Source organism: Neodiprion virginianus, chromosome 1 (assembly GCF_021901495.1).
Source record: "Neodiprion virginianus isolate iyNeoVirg1 chromosome 1, iyNeoVirg1.1, whole genome shotgun sequence".
NCBI classification, from domain to species: domain Eukaryota; kingdom Metazoa; phylum Arthropoda; class Insecta; order Hymenoptera; family Diprionidae; genus Neodiprion; species Neodiprion virginianus.
In genome coordinates this window covers 1,182,018-1,202,958 of record NC_060877.1, presented here as the reverse complement: position 1 = coordinate 1,202,958, position 20,941 = coordinate 1,182,018, and the positions used below count along the sequence as shown (strand labels likewise).

Below are 20,941 nucleotides of genomic sequence, written 5' to 3'. Positions count from 1 at the left end.
CAGTTTTGCCGTTATACAGGTAGAGGGGCGCAGGACGGATAATGCAATTCGTGTAATAGAAAATTTATCAGCTCTCTCTCTCTCTCTCTTTATATCTATATATATATATATATATATACACACACACACATATATATAGAGCTAGCCTGCAAACCTCGAGGCAGTCGTGCACTCTGCATTTCCCTCAGGTTCGCTTCGCTGTATATACATACATACAGCGGTGAGTTAAAAGTCAAAGAATCCGATTAACTCTCGACAAAATTTCATTCGGATAAAACAGAGCAAGCCGCGTGCTTTTTTCCTGGAGGTACGTACCAGTCTTCCTTGCTCCGCGGTGTATGCAATATTAATACTCGCATACTTGCCGCACGTTCTCCGTTATGCCAATCCCACCTGTGCACCAATATGGAGCGAGCAATCGTCGCGAGGCAAACCTTCCACACCCATAACGCGTCTGTCCGCAGTGTCCGTAACGGTGCGAATGAATCGTTCGTCCCACATACCTTCGACGGAGATTTAATATCGGGCAATTACACCGGGCACGTGTAAAACAATGGATGACTGGGAGAGTGGACATGTAATTTTGTCTAGCCAATTGCTCTGCGACACGGTGTATAGCTTTGAAAGTTTACCGACCGACGTCGCTCGTTCGTTTATGCACAAGCTTATGCATCAGGCAGCGTGTACCGATCATATACGAGTATGTGTAACGGGTGCGTGTCACCGCATTATCTTTGTCCTCGCAGGGCTGAATATTCGCTTCTTCATTCCTCTCCGGAGCGTTGGGCAGTCTGTTAATAGCCAGTAGGGCTGAGTATCCGGATCCTCGGCGTCAAAGGGCACTTTGGTAAATACACAGGAACATAGCGCGTACCTGTACTTAACATCCCTTCGAGCAGCCCCCCGCCTTGAGTGAAGAAGATACTCCTGCTGCCTATACCTACATCCCTTATCATCGTGCAGGGGTGAAATTGATTCCTTGGAATTATTCGCCATCCCATCCCTCTCTGTTCTTGAACTAGATCGCATCTCTATCCTTCTCTATCTCTATCTCTCTATCTATCTCTCTCAGTTTCATCATTCCGCGAGCATGAGAACAAACAAATATCGAAATCGTCTACACGAAACGTGCTCTGCATGCAGACGTCGATTTTCACGAGTAATAATATCTCCAGCCGTTCGTTCAACCGTATTCATTCGTCTTCATTAAGAATCTCCCGGCAGTGCATAAAGTTTTTACTACTGCATACGTTACCCGAAACAAGGAATGGAAAAAGTTTACAATTGGGAGAAACATCGTGTAAACTACACAACCAGGTACGGAGGTGGTGTAACGACTGTGTGTGTAGCTGCGTGTGTAACTCCAGATCGAGGAACTTTGCCCTTCCTGTTCAGTATGCATTCTGCGAAGTGTGCCAAAGTCGAGGCCATGCTGGAAGGAAGGAGGTTTCGAACCCCCGGGGTTGTTGTGGGGGAGGAGGAGGAAGAAGAAGAAGAAGGAGAAGAAGGAGAAGAAGAAGAAGAAGAAGAGGGCCGAAGATGCAGGAGGGTCGCGAGGCCAAGTGGGGTGTAAATCAGATTTGCTCGTTGTCGCCTCTCCTTCCCGCGTTCCTCAAACTCAGCCGAATGCCTTCCCTCGCACAACGCGGACCCGTATTTGTACGCATGTATATGGGATGTACGCCGGTCCGCTTCTTTCCTTCGTGGATATCCGTCCATCCATCCATCCATCCCTCGCGACGTATACGTTCTCGATCGTCCTCTTCTCCTCCCTCCTCCCCGGTTTTCCTCACTCGACGCAGCAGTCGTCTAGCGCTAGCGCCGCCCTTTGATCCTGCCGACAGCCGCCCTCGTCCTTGTTCTCCTTCTACTTCTCCTCTTCGGCCTTCGTCAACCCCGACAACACTCGATGTCCTGATAAATATGCTGCCAATAGAGAACGACGCACGCAAATATCCGACACCGTAGGCCTCTGCTTCCCACCGAGTGCATACGAGCCGTTCTCTACTTTCTCTCTCGTTTTCTCTCGAGATCCCATCCGCGCGTCTTTTACTCCCCTGTTATCTCACTTCTTTCCACTTATCGTCGACTCTTGTTGGTCGATCTTGTTTTGGGGGTTGTGATGCCAAACGAGCGGTATCGCAACGACGTGATTTCAAATTTCTTCATACATATAATACATTTTGCTCACGTTAATTCGTGATTTCGCTATTTATCAAATTACGAAAACATGCAAGTTACACGGTGCAAGTTATTCGTTATGTTTACTCCTTGTTTTACACCCCTGCATTATTTGTTCTTTTTTTTTTTCTCTTGATCATATACACATACGTTGTACACGTTTCTCTTTCTCTTTCTCTCGCCCCCCCCCCCCCTTCTATCTCTCTTCAGTTTCAAATGCGAATGAAATGCCAAAACGGTGATGGAAATTTAATTACCTCTGATATAATCAACGGCCTCGTTTCTCACAATCCCTACCTTTATTTCTCTCTTGACAGGGAAACGAAAAAATTGAATAATAAAGTGAAATAAAGTAATTGTATACAACCACGTGACGTTTCTGAGCGCAAACGTTTTTTCTTCTCTTTTTTTCTCCTCGTTCAATTGACCGTGATATATTTAACGCGGTGTTATAGAAACGAGGAGAGTTAAAAAAGGGGGGGGGGGGGTCTGAGATAAGTATAATCTGCTGTATCAAGGCCTGGACAATAAATTCTAAGATCTTTGTGCACGGGCCCAGTGAGATTTAATTCTGTGAAGTGGAAAGGAAGCTGCGATGGATAAAAAGAGCGGTGGAAAAGAAAAGAATTGATTCGAGACGTAAACCCGGAAGTTTAGAAAGGGTCGAGTAGCTGTGCCAACGGTGCGGAAATTTATCGCACGGAGATAAGCGAGGTTGGCTGGCGTTATGGTTCGCGGGTCATGTGTCGGCTTCAAGACCCATTAAAGTTCCGACTGCAACGCTGCACCGGCGGTCGGCGGTTCGAGTGCATTCTCTTGTCCTTCTCGACAATAAAAAGGAACCCAGGAAGGAAAGTGCGAGAGATAGAGAAAGAAAGAATGAAAAAACAACGATAAACACGAAAAAAAAAGAAATTTCGTCCTGATGCAATCTCGAAACCACAAGCTTCGGGTCGTTGTCCTGCAAATTCTCTCACCTCAAAGGTCACGCTTTTTTACGCACACGCAGTATATGCAGGAGATGTGCAGGTTTTCTTTAAATCAGCACAAGAACCAGGGACTTAGGCCAAAAGAAGCAAGCTGCCAATAATCAGACCGGAAAATTTTGTCCCGCAACATTTATTTTCATGTATTACCGACGAGTCATTCGCGCAGGCCTCGCGTTGTTCATGCAGAGTTCCTCTTATAGCTGCAGTACACCTATAAACGCCGTTGAGAACGGAAGTAAAGTTGGAGCTATTAGATCGTCGAGTGGCAAACGAGCGCGTCGACACGCAGGAAACACTGAAGCCATAGAAGATTAGGTCGTTGAGTGGATAAAGTACCACCTCTATACTCACCCTGCCGCACTGGTGCCGAGCTGAGCTGAGCTCGGCTGAGCTGAACTAAGCTGAGCTCGAGGAGGCGTCGAGGTTCACGGGAATCGGTCTTCTTATACGAGAATTGACGTGGTGGCGAAACAGAGAGAAAGCAAAAACAAGGCCAAACCTTGTCCCAAAGAGAGAATATTACGAATAAATAATCAGTCGTGTCAAACTCCAGCTCCAAAGTTGGAGTTTCGGAACTCCCGTCGCGGGATTAATCCTTTCAGTCACGCAATTCAGTTACCTGAAAGTGCAAAAAAATTCAGGATCTTGCACGGAATATAAAAACGAAAAAAAGGGTATCGCTGTAATGGCTTCTGTGATCGAAAGGGTTGAGAAAACACCATTGCGGTTTTCAATTGGAAATATTCACCTCGGGTCGTCGACCGAATTCCGGGTTTAATTACAAGGGGCGTCAGGTCCGATTGGTTCGGCGTGTCTAACGTATGCGGTGTCGATGGACCAAAATGAGAACGGGCGTCACAAGCAGCGCGGGTGAAAAATTGCTGCGCGATTGACTTGGACTGGCGTTTTAACGGATGATGAACTTTGACCCGCAGGTGGGATTGTGTGTATAAAAATTTTTCAGATCAAACGACTGCTGGAGGCTCGCTCCTCGTTGATTGTAGTACACAGGGCAATGCCGGTGGATGTCAGCCTTGCAGCAGCTTGAACGTCATGGCTTTGCCGCTAACCCCGACTTAGAGGACGACGATGTTTCATGAATCTGAGACTGGCTGTTTATAAAAAAAAAAAGAAAAGGAAAAGAATAAATCAAGGAAGTTTTTATTCCGCGGAAAAGTGTACAGCTGAACGAAGAAAGAGAGAGAGGGAAGGGAAAAGGGCGAATGGATGTAAAAAAAAGTTGTTTCCCGCTGACGATCAGTCAGCGGCAACGTAATCTTTGTACCTATGTATCCATGCGGAGGCATCGGCGTCGCGCAGAGTCACCGCGTGCGTCGCTATCCCCGCCTTTGATGCCATTTTTGCCACGCATACAGCTCAAGCCTATCGGCGGAAAGGCCGGCACCGTCATGCCACCATCACCATCGTCACCACCGGGAGAACCGCTCACCGAAAATAGGTTTTGTATATTAAATAGGCCGTACACACCCCTCGGCGGTAACACACCCACACCGACAACGCCCACCCACCTTCGTGCATCCGCTTACTTTAAAAGGATATTTTTGTAGTCGAGGTACGCGAGATCAAAAGCGCCTTGAATAAGTCGTTACTAGGTAAACATACCTCGAGGAAAACGAACCAGCGAACCAACGAAAGCACCTCGCGACCCCCCCATGCCTCGATGCTCGGTGCTGCGATTCTTCAATCCAAAAATGCTAGCGCGCTGAGGGTGAAGAAAATGCTGAATATAAAATGAAAGATTCGGAAATCGGACCCGGCTTTACGTACCTACTCGATATAATCCAGGGTGGCCACTGGTCCGTAAGAAACGGGAATCATCTTGAAAGTAAGACGCCTGATTGTAAGTGAAACGACGTTCTAACGATGCGCGCGTAGCACGAGCCGGCAGCTGTTTTGTGACTCGCACAAGAGCCAGCTAGGTCCGTGTCTAGCTGGTGCACAGGCGACGTTTTGGATCGCGTTCGCCAGGGCGCGTGTACGTGTGCGCCTTGTCACAACTGTCGCTGCACCTCGAATGTAGGTAGGTATAGAGTTTCCCCCGTAACAGTAATACGTAATTACGCAGCGCCAACGTCAGGAAGTTTGGAAGGGTCGGGGGGGGGGGGGTGGTCGGCTGCTGGGTTTGGCAGTCCACCCTCGGGCCTCCGGTTGAAGCGAGGGCGCGGCGGTGCCCCGTTCAATTGTTCAAAGGCTTTCGAAATAAACAATACGCTACGGTGAGGACCTGGACCTCGTCTGTGTGTAGAGCCGTTAGCGCCGGCTGTCGCCGCGACGCTTCGGGAGAATAGTTTCAAGCAAGATGTGGAAGAAGTGTGGCGGAGAAGTAGATTCGGATGTCGGGGAAGAGGAACTTCTCGACTTCTTTCTTCTTCTTTTTCCGTTTTATTTTCAACTTGTTTCTTGCCCCCCGTACCTCGACTTCAGGCCATTCTTGGGCTCAGCCTTTTTCTTCAGTATCATTATTCTTGTTGTTATTATATTCGAGTGGTTGAAGCGTGAGGAGCCACGTGCCTGCAGAGCCTTTTCTTGCTTTTTCATATTCGCTCCACTCTTCTTAAAGCGCTTCTATTCTTCTTACATTTTTCACCCCTCCGGGATCTCTACCGCCCTTCCAAAACTTGTCGCGAACGAGTGTCCCAGAGGAAATTCCCGGATGTTCGCCAACCTTGAGACCCACTTTTTCTCGAAGAAATATCCCGGGGTGGCAGAGAGCTCTCGTGCTTTTCTGACCGTTCAGTGTACTCGTGCCTTTTTGTCGTTAAGTAGACGCACTCGGTGTTGCAGCGACCCAAAAGCATACAACCTTAACATATTGAAAGAAACGGAACATCGATTTAAAAAAAAAAAAAGAAAAAAAACACATCGGCACATTGGGCCACTCAAACGTAATGCTAGACGATTATTTTGAAACGAGAAGTTTGCCAAGTGTCGTAATACGATCTAGCGGATAATATCGGGCCAGGTTTGGCGTTTATAAAGTAAAGTAAGTTGCGGGCGACGGGATTTTCTCGGAGCGCTCGACACTTGGACGGTATAACCATCGTTGTAGCGGCAGCGCGGGGGCGTGAGTCTTCGGCAAAAGTAGAACGTGCACCCCGTGGACGCAGGCGCTGGTTGCCATGGCGACGATTCCTTCGGATTGGCCGCCGCGGCCCTCAACCGGCCCTCTCCTGCAGGTACGCCATGTCCTGCACAGCCTCCGGTGCGGTCCGTCCGTCGTCGATAACACTCCGCGTACCAGCCGGCCAACCTGTGCCATCCCCTCCGTTTATCTTCATCCTCACACATGGGATTCGGCCCACTTCGATTATGGTTAGGTACATGTATACGCTAACGCTAATGTTTGCCCAGAGAGGAACTCTCTTGACCCTGTTTGATACGAACGGAGAGTCGAACGTCCCGTATCTTTGATCATAGTGGCAAAACAAAAATTTATCGCTGTTGTTTCGACGGAGCAAAATCTCAATTTCAGGCTAACACGCGTCGATTGGCTACTGCCGTATGACGTCACTCCACATCGCCAGCGGCGCCATCTCTAGACGGTTGTAGGAAGCTTTTTGCCCTACTTGAAACCCATCGAATTTTCACGAAGAGAATTTAAACGGTTACGGAAATACGTTAATTGTTGGTAAAATAGAGAACCACTGATCTCATCTCGGGTTGGCTGCAGAAGTGTTTCCGTAATCAAGGTCACCTGATCGGAGCCGCAGGTTCAGGTAGGAAAAGGTTTCAACTTTTGCTCGTGGAGATCAGAGGAGGATCTCCTTTGCATTTTTAAAACCTGTGCAACGACCCAATTCGAGCTTTTAAGGGGTCGGCGGCGAAGGGGCGAAGGGGCGAAGCGCGAACAAGTTGAAAATCTAATCAATAACTCTGTGCTGTGGTCCTTTAGCGACGGGTTGCGTCTCGCACTCTTGTGTGTTGAAACTTGGGGCGAGCGCGCTTGTCTCTGCAAACCCGTGCCAAACTAAATGCAGCATATACAACTCTTTAACCCAGTTGTCTGTCAGGTAGGTGCCTTACCTTTTCAGGTGTGTGCGACAGCTCTGAAAGGCGATAATTTAGCAGCCAATCCTTTCACCGGGTCAAATTGCCAGCAAATTAAAGTCCCTATTATATGGGTATACGAATGGAACTCGTTCGATCTGTATTATTTTAATTTTTTTGTTTTTTTTTCCTCCTTCCCTCTAACGAGTCTCTTTGGGTAGGTATGCATGCACGGATAACAGGCAATTATCGAAACTCTCTGAGGTAATTTCGTCTTGTTTCATCTTATTTCCTTGTACTACTTACGGAGGTGCGATTCAAGGGTTGTACCAACTCGCTTGACGGGGTTACCGTGCGTATATACCTGTAAGTGTAACGATTCAACAAAACTTATGAATCGCTTTGTCGTTCGAGTTTCTTCTTGTTCTTCCACTTCTTCTTCTTCGGAGCACATGCAGCACACCATCCTGTTATATGCCGGTGTTCCCTTTTACTCAACAATCGCGAATCATTCAACCGTGATATTTTCGATGTATTTTATTTCCTTTTTTATCTCGACGTTATTTCGCGAGCCTTGGATATGTGCGTCCCATAAGCGTAGGTGTTGCACGCCTTTGTTGCGCTCGAGCCCCTCTGCGTGTTCCCTTTTGTCGCGCCAATGACACAGTTTCCAAGTCGCGAATCGCAGGAATTTTCGCAGAAACGTGCCTACTTGTGAAAAAAAAGAAGGGAAAAAAAAAGAATCGGCAGGAGCCTGTGAGACACGCGTTGTTGCACGTTTGATGTCGCCTCAAATTTGGACCGGCAACAAGAGAGACGTGGACGATCAGAGGAAACGTTTCGAACCCCCCTCGAATTGTCTCTTCGATAAAATAAAACGTTCCGTAAAACGAATCAAGGTATTTTCACTTCTGTACACTTTTCAACGATTTTTAACACCCAACTTTCCTGCCGTGTACACACGCGTAAGTACACGTACGTGTTTATGTAGGTATAACACAAAATGTTGCATGGCTATATGTACCCGTGTATATACAGTCTATATTGATTTGGGACAACATCAAACGAATCGACCGATCGCAAGGGGTCGCTATAAATTACACTTGCACCCTGTATAATGCGTGGCTCGAAATGCAAACTGATCATCTCAACGGAGCAGAATGCAGGCAACCCCTTTATCCAGAGACTGAAAAATAGATATAGTTGAACTCGCGATTCGTTATGAGAAAAAAAAAATTACTTAAGGGTGTGCCCTGGTCTATTTCGACGTTGACGTGTATATCTCTAAATATTCTTTATTTCTGCGTCAAAATGTATCGGAGTATTTTTGTTTAAAATTGCTTAAAGAATTAAGCTGATAAGCCCTTTTTAAGAGAATAAATGCAGTGACGGTATTATGGGTTAGACCGTCAAACTGTAACAATTTCTGCCTGTAAATAGATATGTAACAACAGTTTCAATAACCATCAGCGGCATTTGCGTACACAAACGCACACATATACACACACACAATAACTGTACGTCACGTTCGCCTGGCTGTCAACTTTGACGGTGTCTCTTCTGTACATCGTGTGTGTATATAAAGTTACCGCCGTGGGATATGGAATATTTAGCGTATCCTTTGGCTCTCCCAACTCGTCGTCCCCTTTCGCTTCCCCTTTCCCTTTCTCTCTCCCTCTCCCTTATCCTCAGCCCATCTTCCCAGGCTTGAGCATCCTCGTGTAGGTATCGTTTGATAATTCGAGCCATCATCGAGACTGATTGTGAGCTCCAACAACTCGGCTGTCCGTCGTTCGTTCGTTGGTTCGTTCGTTCGTTCGTTCGTTCGTTCATTCGTCGGTCGCACACCTTCCCGCATCGTTCCCATCTCCATCTCCGCGTCCCATTCCACCCTCGCCGTTGAGCACCGCCACCCCCGGTTGGCCGCCTCCTCCACCTCCTCTGGCTCCCACGTTGCCCCGGCAACTGAGCTCGGGGTTGGCCACCACCGCCCCCGGGTACACCGAGCACTGGCTCCATTCAACGCCCTCATCCCCCGCCTGCACGGGTAGGAAAATGGAGGAACTCCACTGGAAGCCGTCGGATTAATGTATTTCGAATAATTCATGCACTTCCACCGTGCCCCGCTCTGGCTGCTGGCGCTGGCGTTGGCTTTGCTTTGCTTTGCTTTGCCTTGCCCTGTAAGGTATATAAGGCAGGTGGTGCGTCACTACCGAGAAAGCCAATTTCCAGACATTTTTAGATCCCCTCCTCACTCCGCTTCGATCTCTCGCTATCACGTTGATGCTCGCCTTTAGGCTGCTGCTGCACGCCTCTGCCTCTTGTGCCTTGCTGCAGTAAACGGCATCTCCTCATTCATGACTGACTCGAAAACACGATGCTGCTGTTACTGCTGCCGTCTAAAGACTTCCCACTCCGTTATTCCCTGGTAACGAATCGCGTAAAGAGGAGAACACGCGAGCTGCTGGAGGGCGGCCAATCTCTTATTCGATACAGGCCATTCGTTTATCTCGATCTATTTACTCGGAAGTCGAGAGAGCCGAGCTATTTGCTAAGTAACTGGCGGTTCGAAATCTTGAATAAGTTATTACCACTGATTCGGTAAACTATCCACTACGCCATCTCTTACCTCCCCTGTATAGAACTAACGGACAGCTTCTCTCGGTTGTATGACTTTTTTTTCGTTCTCTGCAGACTGCTTCTTTCTGGAGATAGACAAATGCGCTGTTCAAATATAAGCAAGAAATAGAAGAAAAGTACGCAGTTATCATCGAAACTCACTCATTCAAATGTAACACGTTCAGGTAATTCATTAATTCAGTGGACTATTCTGTTGCCAGGTAGATAGATTTTCACTCGTTGGTGCGTAGAAGCGACATTGTGATTATCTTCCAAAACTGATTTCCGCAACGTGTAAAATTTTCAGGGGGTCTGCTTTTTACTTTACCCTTTTCATCCGTGTCCGATTCGCTTCGGGGAGCTACTACTGGTCGATTTCATACCGTGTGTCAACCCCGATGTTTATGTGGTTTCAGTTCCGCGAAACGTTCTTACGGTTTGGATTATTGTCGAGTTAGTTATTCCCAGCTTGTTTACGCGGCGACACGGATTCCTGTCGTCTGCACCAGCTCGCATAATTCGTTTCGATAAACGTTAATCACTGCGCTGCACCCGGCAGGCAACAGACCGCAAACGTTGTCACGCGTCGGGCTTTGATGTGGGTGAATTCATTACAGGCTTGCACGTTAATTATTACATAACTCGCGTGCGGCACTCGGTCGTACAACCACCAAAAATTTCATATTGAACATATTTTTCATTACAAATACAAGAAAAATGAACGCTCTCGATCAACGAGACAATGAATATCGCTAAAAACCTTGGAGTTAATTTGTTTCCTATTTTATATCCGCTTGTCATTACATTGATTAAACAAAACTACACGTATTCGGTAATCTGCAATTTTACTGCCATTTGTATAATCACCGTGGCTTCTAGTTTTATATTCCACTCCTCGCTGTCAGCTCTGTACTGTTTTCTAATCGATTAACGCATTTAGAGAACACTTTCGAATTTGTTTTACTTGTTGAAAAAAAAAAGAATTGATTCGCAGCGTTTTTTCTTATTTTAGCAAACGTCAACTTTGAGGGTCGACGACGTCACCCACCAGTTCAGTCTGTTGATATATTTTACTAAGGTCTCGACAAGTTTCGGAATACCTTCGCGGTATAGCCAAGCGAGATACGAGGCTGCATTTCCGTTTCTATTACAATCCGTGGATAGCGGCGGGCGGATTATAACACGCGAAGAAAGATGCCTTGATTTTGCAAATTTGGATTTCGGTTTCGGCGCCCATCAATTCGGCTAACTTTCGCGGGCGACATACTACTACGTCGTCGCGTTGGCGGGTCGGAGGGTCGCGTTGGGGTTGCGAGAGAGAGAGAGATAGAGAGATAGAGAGAGAAAGAAGAGAGAGGAGAGAGATACCGAGAGAGATACCGAGAGATCCCCACGCTCCTCGGTCGCTTTCGCTTTGTGCGCGATGGGCGGCGGAACATCAAAGCCCTCCGGTTCCCGGTCGGGCCTTTGACGGTTGCGTCGCAGCCGCTCAGTCACCTCTCGGTCGCGGGACGGCTCGCCTGATGCAGCAGCGACGGGAGCATCGGTAGCGCCCGTAGCACCGTGATCAGCAGCGTCGACGTAACCGGCAAGCCCGGGTCGTGCGTGCGGAGTCCTCTTCGAGGAGTCGCGATGTCGCTACGGGGGGTGAAAAGTGTGCGTGCCAGAGTGGCGAGGAGAGGAGCGCGTCGAGTGCGGGGTGGAGTGTTCATGCAGCAGAGCTGCAGCGGCGGCCCGGAGATGCCGCCTGAGAAGGAGGCCGCGGCTCCGAGGCGGCAGCGAGAGGGTCGATGCCGAGGCGCGGCGCGCCTGCGCGAACCCCTGGACGCCGAGGGTCTCGAGAGCGCCCTGGCGCGATGGGTCGAAAAGTGCCGACGGGGCAGGTCCGACTCCCCGACCTCGACGACGCCGACGACGACGACGACTACCACCACGGGGGTGCCTGGACCGGATCGTCTGCGCCGGAAGGCGCTCGGCATAGCGCGAATCGCCGGAGCGACGCGCGAGCTCGTCGACTCGATAACCCCGGATTGGATCCGGAAGTGGCAGGAGCGGCACGGCCTGCCGGAACCGGAACCCCCCGAACCTAACCAAGACGAGTCATCCCAGTCCCCCGGCGGTTCCGGCTCCGGCTCCGCCTCCGCCGCCCCCAGCCCACCGGGCATCCTTGAAACACTCCGCTCGACCTTGAAAGAATTCGACCCCGGACGCGTCTACATCGCGCACGTGTGTCACGTCGACTGGAAGGCTCTGCCCGGACGGCGTTCGCCACGGGGAGAGAGAGTCTGGGTCGTCGGCGCAGCGGACCAGGAGGGCCGACATCGAACGCGACTCCTGGTAGCGGGGAGGCACTGGAGACCGCGGTGTTTATGGCGGGTTAACATGGTCACTCAGCCAGTCGTCTACGCCGGCGGGGGACGCGGTTCGCTGACCGTCGACCTCTTCCTCTGGTGGTTTCACCACGAGTTTGCACCGGCCGCGGCCGCCATGCATCCCGACGGAGCCGTGCTCGTTGCGGAAGGCGCTGACTACCTGCCACCGGAAGCGGAGTGCGTCACCTCCGACGGTCTCGTTCGTCTCGTCGTCGTTCCCGGCGACGTCCTAGAGCCTCGGCTCGTCACGAACGAGCTTCGAGTTCGCCTGGCAGGTGGTTTGCTGGCCAGCGGTATACTCGACATTCGACGGGGGGCCACGGAGCTCGGGCTCGCCGGACACGTGAAGAAGTTCACCCTGAAGGAGGCCTTCGTCGGGCTGCATCGCGCCTGGCTTAACGTCCGGCCGGAAACATTCGCGCGGAGCTGGTCGGCCCTACGTGGTGAACCGGAAACCGCTCGCGGCCCCGTCTCCGGTCCTCCGGGTCCACCGCCTTGGCTTTCTCCGCGGCTACACTCCGTCCTTGAGCACAACGAGGACCGGATGCTACTCGACGAGCTTCGGGGTCTCGCTCGCGACGTTGGACTCGACGTAGACGACGCGGATGTCGCGGCCTGGGTCCTCGACGACGTTCCACCGCCCGCGGAAAGCCTCGAGCCCGTAGTCAAGAAGGAAGTTGAGCCTGACTACGAGGCGAACAACGTCGAGGAGTCGGAACCCGGTATCGAGGAGCGGAAATTTGACAAAGAACGAAGCGAAAATTCTGAGGATGAAGACGAGTCGCCGTCCCGTTCCGAGGAGTCCTGCACTCCCGAGGAAGCCACCACGCTACTCTCTCGAGTTCTTATGTGGATGGAGAGCGAGCCCTTTGATCCTGGCCTCTTACTCGCGGTGAGATCAATCCGCGATACCGCAGTCCTCGTGGTAAGCACCGGTTGATTAGGGCGAAACCACTCCACCCATCGACCACCTTCAGTCGGTCTCTTCTCTCTGTAGCCGCGTCTCAATCGCTCGACCGCGCGAGGAGGGCGCAGCCTTCTTCCTCCCTCCCGTTTCGATTGAAAAACATCGGCTCGGCTAATTTTAGCCCACTGCCTTTACGCTTACCGGCATACGAATAAAGAATTTTCAATGCGGAGAAAACGGGACTGAGAGAGGGAAAAAATGTAAAATTAGTCCTTCAATCTGAACGAGTAGCTCTCTGTGAGGAGGAGCGGGAGGGAGAATATTCTTCGGTCGCTTCTGTATTCCGCCCCGGTTGATAAATATCTCGCTTGTATCTCTGCTGCAGTCGTTCGTTCGTTTCTACGTATCAAAGTTCAATTTTCCCCGGTACGCAGTGATTCGAAACGACGGTGAACAATATTCGTTGAAAAACCCACTCCTCGAATCTCATCTCTCATCATCTTCTTAGAATCCTTGAATAACGATATACCCTCCATATTATCCGTGGACCATTCAAACCTCTTATTCACAGGTCAATCATCCAAAGATAAGAAATCACGAGGGGTAGAATAAATTATACATTGTAATTGCCGTTGTATACTGATTCTGAGAATGGATCACAAGACGGTGAAAAGATACTTAGCCAATGATATTTTCGGTTCGCCAAGCTCTCGTCGATGCGAATCATGGTGCATAATGGCACAAACTAATCGAACTACTATCTTTTTGCCCCTTTCAACGACTAACCTAGCATTCCGCTGTTCTGTTTCAGGCGAGCAAGATGGGCCTGGCCGGCACTCACCCGAGTGGTCTACCCTTCTTTTGCCCGAACGGTGATCACCTGTCTCAGCCACCCCCGGCGCACATGGGAATTCCACCCTATGGCACGCTGGACGTGAGCAAAGCGGCCGCGGCCGGTGAGTATTGGCCACCACACGGCCCATCCACACACCCCACGCACTGGAAACGACTCCTTGCCGCAGCAGCCTCCACAGGTCAGCAGCCCCCCCGCCTATACCCACCCAGAACACAATCAGCCATACTAACACGCGCCGTCACACCACCTGCACCCTCTCGCAACTCACAAGCACTTGCAGCTCGGTCGGTGCTCCCACTCTTTCCTTGAAATTCTCCCGACAGAGATACCACACTCGCATCAGCTTGCACGGATTCAAAATGGCGTCATCTACGTCACGTAACATCCTGATGGCAATCCCACTTCCTGGAACCATTCATAGACGAATTCTCTTCCCTTCGTTCTTTCGGTATAACGAGGATGCTAAGAGACGTTCCCCGCAAAACTTTCACTCGAACCTGTATAAACTAGTTACCAACTTGTTATCATATCCAACTGTGACAAAGTTTTCGAGAGGGGAAATTCATTTGTCGACTCGGATCGGATGTTGATACAACAGTTGCCGTACGGACTGTCAATGGGACACTTTAACCCAATGAAGCTCAAATTATCCTTCGTCGGGAATACCGATAGACTTTTGTTGTTCTCAAATGTTCAAAGAACTTATGTTTTGTGGAGGGAAGATGAAAATGATAAAAAGGGACAGTTGTGACGTTGCATCGATGTAAAGTTTCCCTCTTTTTTTATTATAACGAATACATTTGGTGATGGAAATACTTGAAATTGCATTGTTCCGTTGTACCTCATTAGCTAGGTGTTGCAGTTAATTAATCGTCACCAAGCGATCAATCATACGTTTGTAGGTACGTAGCCGCACCTGTATTCGATCGTTATAAACATAGTGAAAGAGTGAATTGTTCGAACGAAAAGTGGCTACAGGTCATCATTAGGGTGAAGGATCACACGCCTCGAGTAAGTTGTACGGAAATTGATAATGAATCAGTGGCTACATAGAATCGTACTTTTATTTTCAAATCTCTACATACATGTACCTGTATCTACAATACTTATCTACCAACCTAAATTTCGATAAGTATTGGTATAACGAACCCTCGTGTGTCCAGCAACAGCTTCAAACGTAGGATTTTTGTTCCGTACATTACGCGTACATCGGGAATAAGAAGCTCTCGGATCCGTTTCGAGGGTGACCCGGTATTTAGCGGCTTGAAATGAATGACGTGACTGTGAGTTCGCAGGTGGATCCGTCGAGCTGGGTTGCGCGGAGCACCGGTAGCGGGTGGGGGTAAATATTTACATTTTTAAGCGAATAATTGGAAGAATATTTCTCTCGAGTCAAGTCGAGTCGAGTCGACGCTCGAGAGACGCGACCAAGAAGCTTCTGTGGGGTTGTCGAGAGGCTGCAGGGACGGCTCGGGGTCCGAGGGTCGGGGCTTGGAGCTCGGGAAGACCCTTCTGACTCGCGAACTGGCGTCGAGTACGAGAATAAGAGGAGAACTCACCATTAGGCTAATCAGCCAGGCATGGCATGCCTCCCTTCGGCGCCGGGTCAAGGGGCTTCTTCTGCGTCTCATGCCGCCGCCTTCGCCCCGCGCCCCGATTCATCCCCTCGCCGCCCCCATCGGCGCGGATAACCCGATCGACGGCGTCAAGCAAGAATTATATTTTTCTCCATTTTTACTTATGTCTTGTCTTGCCAGTGGAACCAGTGTAAAAAAAAACCACGTTATAAAAAACTCAATGGTGTAAAAAAAACTATGACGTCACTTATATTTAATTATAATTGTCGTGGCTTTGTTTAGAGCACACCTTGTTTCCGCGCACCATGGTTTGACCCATTCCTACGAACCAGACGTGGATTGGTATTTCTCTATCCATCGTCAATCGTATAATTGCGAGAAATGACAATGAGAGATATATACCTACTTATCGTCGCACCCAATGGAACAGCTCATTGCTATCATCATCTGATGCTCCAATAGCTCTGGTTTCGTGTAGGTACAGCCTACCCCCTGAAACGGCTCTATAAGGGCGACGACGTCGCTAGTCGCTTTGTTAGCAAACCGTGGTGACTGATTAATGAATCGGTTTTCGAGGGTGACTCTCACGGTTTGAACCTAGGGTTTAGTGCATAGCTCGTACCACCTTGGAGGCGGAGACGCTATCCAGTACCAGCTTGCACTGCTTGAACTAGACCCTCGTGGGATTTTAGCTGTCTAGCTTTTTCCCTGAACCCCATGTTATTCACACGAGTCATGAAATTAGCAGAGTTGAAAGAAAAACGACATGGAATCCAGGAGGAAATTCGCAAGATTCGAACGCCCTGTGGATTTCCTACGTAATAAATTTCCTCAAAGAGAGTATTGCGGTTAACCCAAATTGCTCGTTAATCTCTTTGCACGGATATATAGGTCTTGAGTATTTCATAGCGGGAGTGAATAGAGCTGTTAGGGAGATCGTTGACCGGGTTAGGAACGAGGGTACGGTTTGAAGATAGGATTGATTCTGCGGGGGGGCTGGAGACTCGTTCTGGGATTGGAATTGGGCCTGGCCGCAGTTATCCGCGGCGAAGCAACTCGAGGAGAATGAAGGCGTGGAGGGGGGGGGGGGGGGGGGGCGGAGCGGCGGAAAGTGGAAATCGGGGGAAGAGGGGTCGGGGTTGGGGGGTGGAAAGGGGGCCGCACGGCAATATCCTGGCGAGTCCGCGAGCTCCGTCATGTGTGCTTAATCATTTTCCAGTCGACTCGGCAGTCTGCAACCCCATTATCGGCGTCTCACCACCCGGAAAATTACTCTTTTATTCACGAACAACCACCCGAAGTCCCTTATAGGTATATCTAGCCGGTCGGTACTGTACATGCACCCCTCTCGGATGCATTACACCCTGATTTGGAAACGGAAATACCGGCTGTGTTCGTACCTCTTTCATTGTCGGCATTCCGATAAATGAACGATGTCGATGATCGATTGCTGGACTTTGACATTGTGAAAATTGTCGAAAAATATTACCCTTACGGCGTGATTATCAGGAAATAAAGCTTAATACGGGAACCGAAAAAGCTACGCATCCTGCAGAGATAAATCGTCCAGTCGATCGAGCGGCGGAATTAATATACCTTTAGCTAACCGGGTAAAATTATATTCGCTACATCGCTATATTCTACAGGGGTTACAGGGGTAGAAAATTGGAGTAGAGAGAGTCCTGTTCACCGGAGTCTGTCATTAGAACCCCGTAGGTGGTGCAGCACGTGGAACGTGTGTCGAGCTGAGTATTTTATTCCGCGTTCAAACTAAACACGCACATACGCAACACGTGCGCGTGTGTTGGCGTGTGGGAGAGCCACGGGTATCGAGGGGCGGTTTACAGTTACAAAATCGGGAGCTAAAAGCTCGCCCCCCCCCCCCCCCCCCCCCCCCCGCGTTCGTCCGTCCGTCCATCCGTCGTTCCGTCAGAAAAAGACTCCTCGTTACGTCGCAACGTCGATAATTACGGAGAACCGCGTCGTGGCCGTATCGGTCGCCCCGGATCGTTCGTTTCGAACCTGCTGGGCGTTATTAGCATCGTCAGTCGTTTCGGGTGATCCGCGTCCCCCTCGCACTTACTTTATACATTCGAGCCCTACAATCGCGCGACGTTGTTCTTCTTGCGAAAGGCACGCGCCCTTCTCGATCGCGTGGTGTGTGATGTTTTTCCCATTCAATTTTTTTTTTTTTATTCCTTTTATGTTACTCTGGTTTCAAACGGGTTTCGGTACGATGACGAAAAACGGATTTTAGCATCATTTCGTGAAAGTTAGCGAGCGTTAAATGAACGCAACAATGTCGCGGATGAATTAAGATACATTGAAAAGGTTCGTTCTTCGTGAGATTAAAAAAATTCCCGTCGCGCCCACTTTGAAAAATTGATTTATCTTTCGCTCTACCCTTCTATAATTCATCCCCCTAGGTTTCCATCTATTTATTCACCTTTCGTTAGTATAGAATGTCGGATTACACCTCGGGATAAATCTCAATCATCGCGTGGTTAGATAATAAACGTTTTCCGCACTCAATTGGACGAAGGAAGAAGAGAAAGGGAAAAAAGGAATGAAATGAAAAATAAATAAATACACGGTCTTGACTAAAACCGACGTCGTGCAGGCGCGGGGTTTATTGTTTCCTTTTTTTCGGACCGCAACGGCAACGACGTAATTACGGTCTCAGCCGGCTCCAGTCGTTCGTTCGTTCGTTCGTTCGTTTGCTCGCTCGCTCGGTCTTTTTCCAATTTTCTGTGTGTCTGGTGCCTCGTTAACGAGCAGTCGGAAATCCTGAGACGAATGAACGAACGGACGGATGGACGAACGCCTTCCAGAGCGCAGGCAAAGCCGACTCGGCGTATCGCGTGCTGCGGTGCATTTTCACGCACGTGCTTGAAGAAGATGCCGCAGCAACACCAACGGTGCCAGTAAACCAGCCTGATTACAATTCCAAATAAATGACCGTCAGATTATAATAAACGTTTCGCGGTCCAGCCCTCGGGGCAAATATTTCGGAATTCATTTACGATAGTAAACAGCTCGGACGTCCCTCGCAACGTATTTTGACAAAACGAGATTTGAAAAAGAAAAGAAACAAAAAATCCATCGAGGCGTATCGTACGCGTACCTTTATTTACTATGTTACGTGTCCGTTGGTTTAATATAAAACATGTACATACATTGCTCGAATTTAGTTGTGAATATTACATAGGTGTATAAAAATACACGTCTACTCGACGAGCAAACATTAAAGTGAAGCTTATACCGACGAGCAAACTCCGCAACCAGCCACACCCTTCGCTGTATACCGTACACTCTATACGTGGTAGAAATACTACGTGCCCACTGATCGTGAAGGTACCGCGCAATTAATTAACAATTATTCCGCAATTGGTAACGATCAAGACTGCACCCGAGTAGCAATTCGATCAGGCCAGACTGATGTCCTAGCAGACCCTGGTCAAGGTATTTCGGACAAGGAACCATATCTTCGATTTCATTTCTGTTGTAATATGTCACAGTAGACTAAAAACTAAGCGACACGTGATTTTTTTTCCTTATCTGCTATTAAACACTTTGAAAGGGGTGAAAGTGATCCCCAAAGATGGACACCCCACAAGATGATTTTTTGACACGCTTAATGGATTCGAATGAAACCTTCTATTCGGTAATAAAACATTTCAGCTTTGTTTCCATTCAAGTCCATCAAGCGTATCAAGAAATCATCCCGTTGGGTGCTCATCTTTGTGGGTCATTTTCACCCCGTTAAAGTGATAATGGCAGATCAAAAAACATACGCGTCGCTTAGTTTCTAGTCGGCTATAACATATTACAAAAGAAATCAAATCGGAGAGGCAGAGTAAGCCAAGCCTGATCATGACTTTATCGTCTGATGAAAATTTCTATTCGGTCAGTTGTAGTCACACACACTCGTTCTTCCGTACCTTACCCTGTTTCTACTATCCTTGGATGCCTCTGTCCGCGTCTTTCTATTTCAGTTATGTCTATCGGAAAAACCACTCCTGGTGACACGTTGGACATTAGCTTGATCAAAAACAACACGACCGCCTCAACGTCCACGATCCATGTTTTACCCTGATTACTACACTACTAACTCTCGCCTCTCTCGTTCACCTTTTTTTTCCAAATTATAATTTTTTTATTGTATTATCATGCGGAAATCGTCGAGCGATAGAAAAATCTTTTGATTCATGTTTTAGGTCTGGCAAGGGCGCCGATATACCCCTTTCCGACTGGCCAATACTCGTACCCGATGCTCAGCCCGGAAATGACGCAAGTCGCCGCATCCTGGTGAGTACAGTGGTTCATTTACCACAAGAATTCCTTTTTGTGTTGCTTCTTCAAGTTTGACTTGACTCGAATGAACCTCGACGTTATATTTCATCGTAAGAGTTTTTTGTGTGACACTCAATCGTGTCAGGATTCTTTGCCTCCCGTTGTTTCAACGTTGTCCACTAACTAGATGCTACTTGTCCGAAAAAGAATGGGGATTCTTGCGATTTTTAGCTGTATGCTAAAATGTCGATGTAAAGCAATAAACAATCGGTTCTAACGTTTCTTAAAATGGGTCAAAATTCTTGCAAAAGTTTCTTCTATCGAGAACAGTAGATCGCAATCATTTTCTATATGAAACCTAATTATAGCACCCAAGAAGTAACCGATTATCATACAACTTCTATATGGTTAGGTTGTTTTACATGGCTCCTTTATAATATTAACCGCGTTTCGTTACAACCTGTTCTTTTTTTTCATTCATTTTTCATCAAAAGTGTTTCAAGTCTTGCATCTCTGGATCACGGATCTTTGTAATCGCATATCTTCCCCCCAACTTCTCACGTATAATATGTAAATGTGGATACCGAGATTTAAGCAGTTTCTTAAACGTGTATTCATTTTCAACGTATGCTCGTGCGCCGGAGGCGGTTTTCGTTCTTTTCAACTACCGTCTTTGACGTACCTACAACAGCAGACACGTGTAGCTCTCCCGTCGATTCTATATAGCGTGAGGCTAATTCGTCGAAGTGGAATTCCCATGGGATCGTTGTTGTACGGATTCTAGTCTTGTTTCTCAAGAAAATCTGAGCCCAAGTGGCGCGAATAAGGGTCGACGTCGGGTGGGGTGAACGACGGTCGTGGCGATGGTGGTCATCCTCTTGGTTCCGGTCTATTAGGTCAAATACACCCTCGTTCACTCGTCTCTGGCCCCCTTTGCCGGTCCTCGGCCTCTTCCATCGCCTCCGGTTTTTTTCCCTGCTCGTTATTTGCCTTCTGGCCGACCCGCCCCAAATTGAGATTTTCCACGCCCGATTACGCTCTCTTTCCGTTTTCTTTTACTTTTTCTATTATCCTCGTCCTTTTTCCCTCGCTCACGCGTTCTAATTTTTTACGGTTCGAATTTTCATTCCTTTTTGTCT

General features: G+C 48.6%; 1 protein-coding gene across 6 annotated transcripts in view; it reads left to right on the top strand.

The window, feature by feature from the left end:
• LOC124299490 (protein pangolin, isoforms A/H/I/S) overlaps positions 1–20,941 on the top strand; it is a 132,132-nt gene that overhangs the window by 95,377 nt on the left and 15,814 nt on the right. For 5 of the 6 annotated variants that reach the window (XM_046752737.1, XM_046752726.1, XM_046752717.1 and 2 more), the window contains 2 exons: positions 13,888–14,110; positions 19,727–19,817. In XM_046752737.1, the coding sequence (XP_046608693.1) occupies positions 13,888–14,110; positions 19,727–19,817 (314 nt within the window). The remainder of the gene's footprint in view (positions 1–13,887; positions 14,111–19,726; positions 19,818–20,941) is intronic. The other variant, XM_046752756.1, reaches the window with a different exon arrangement.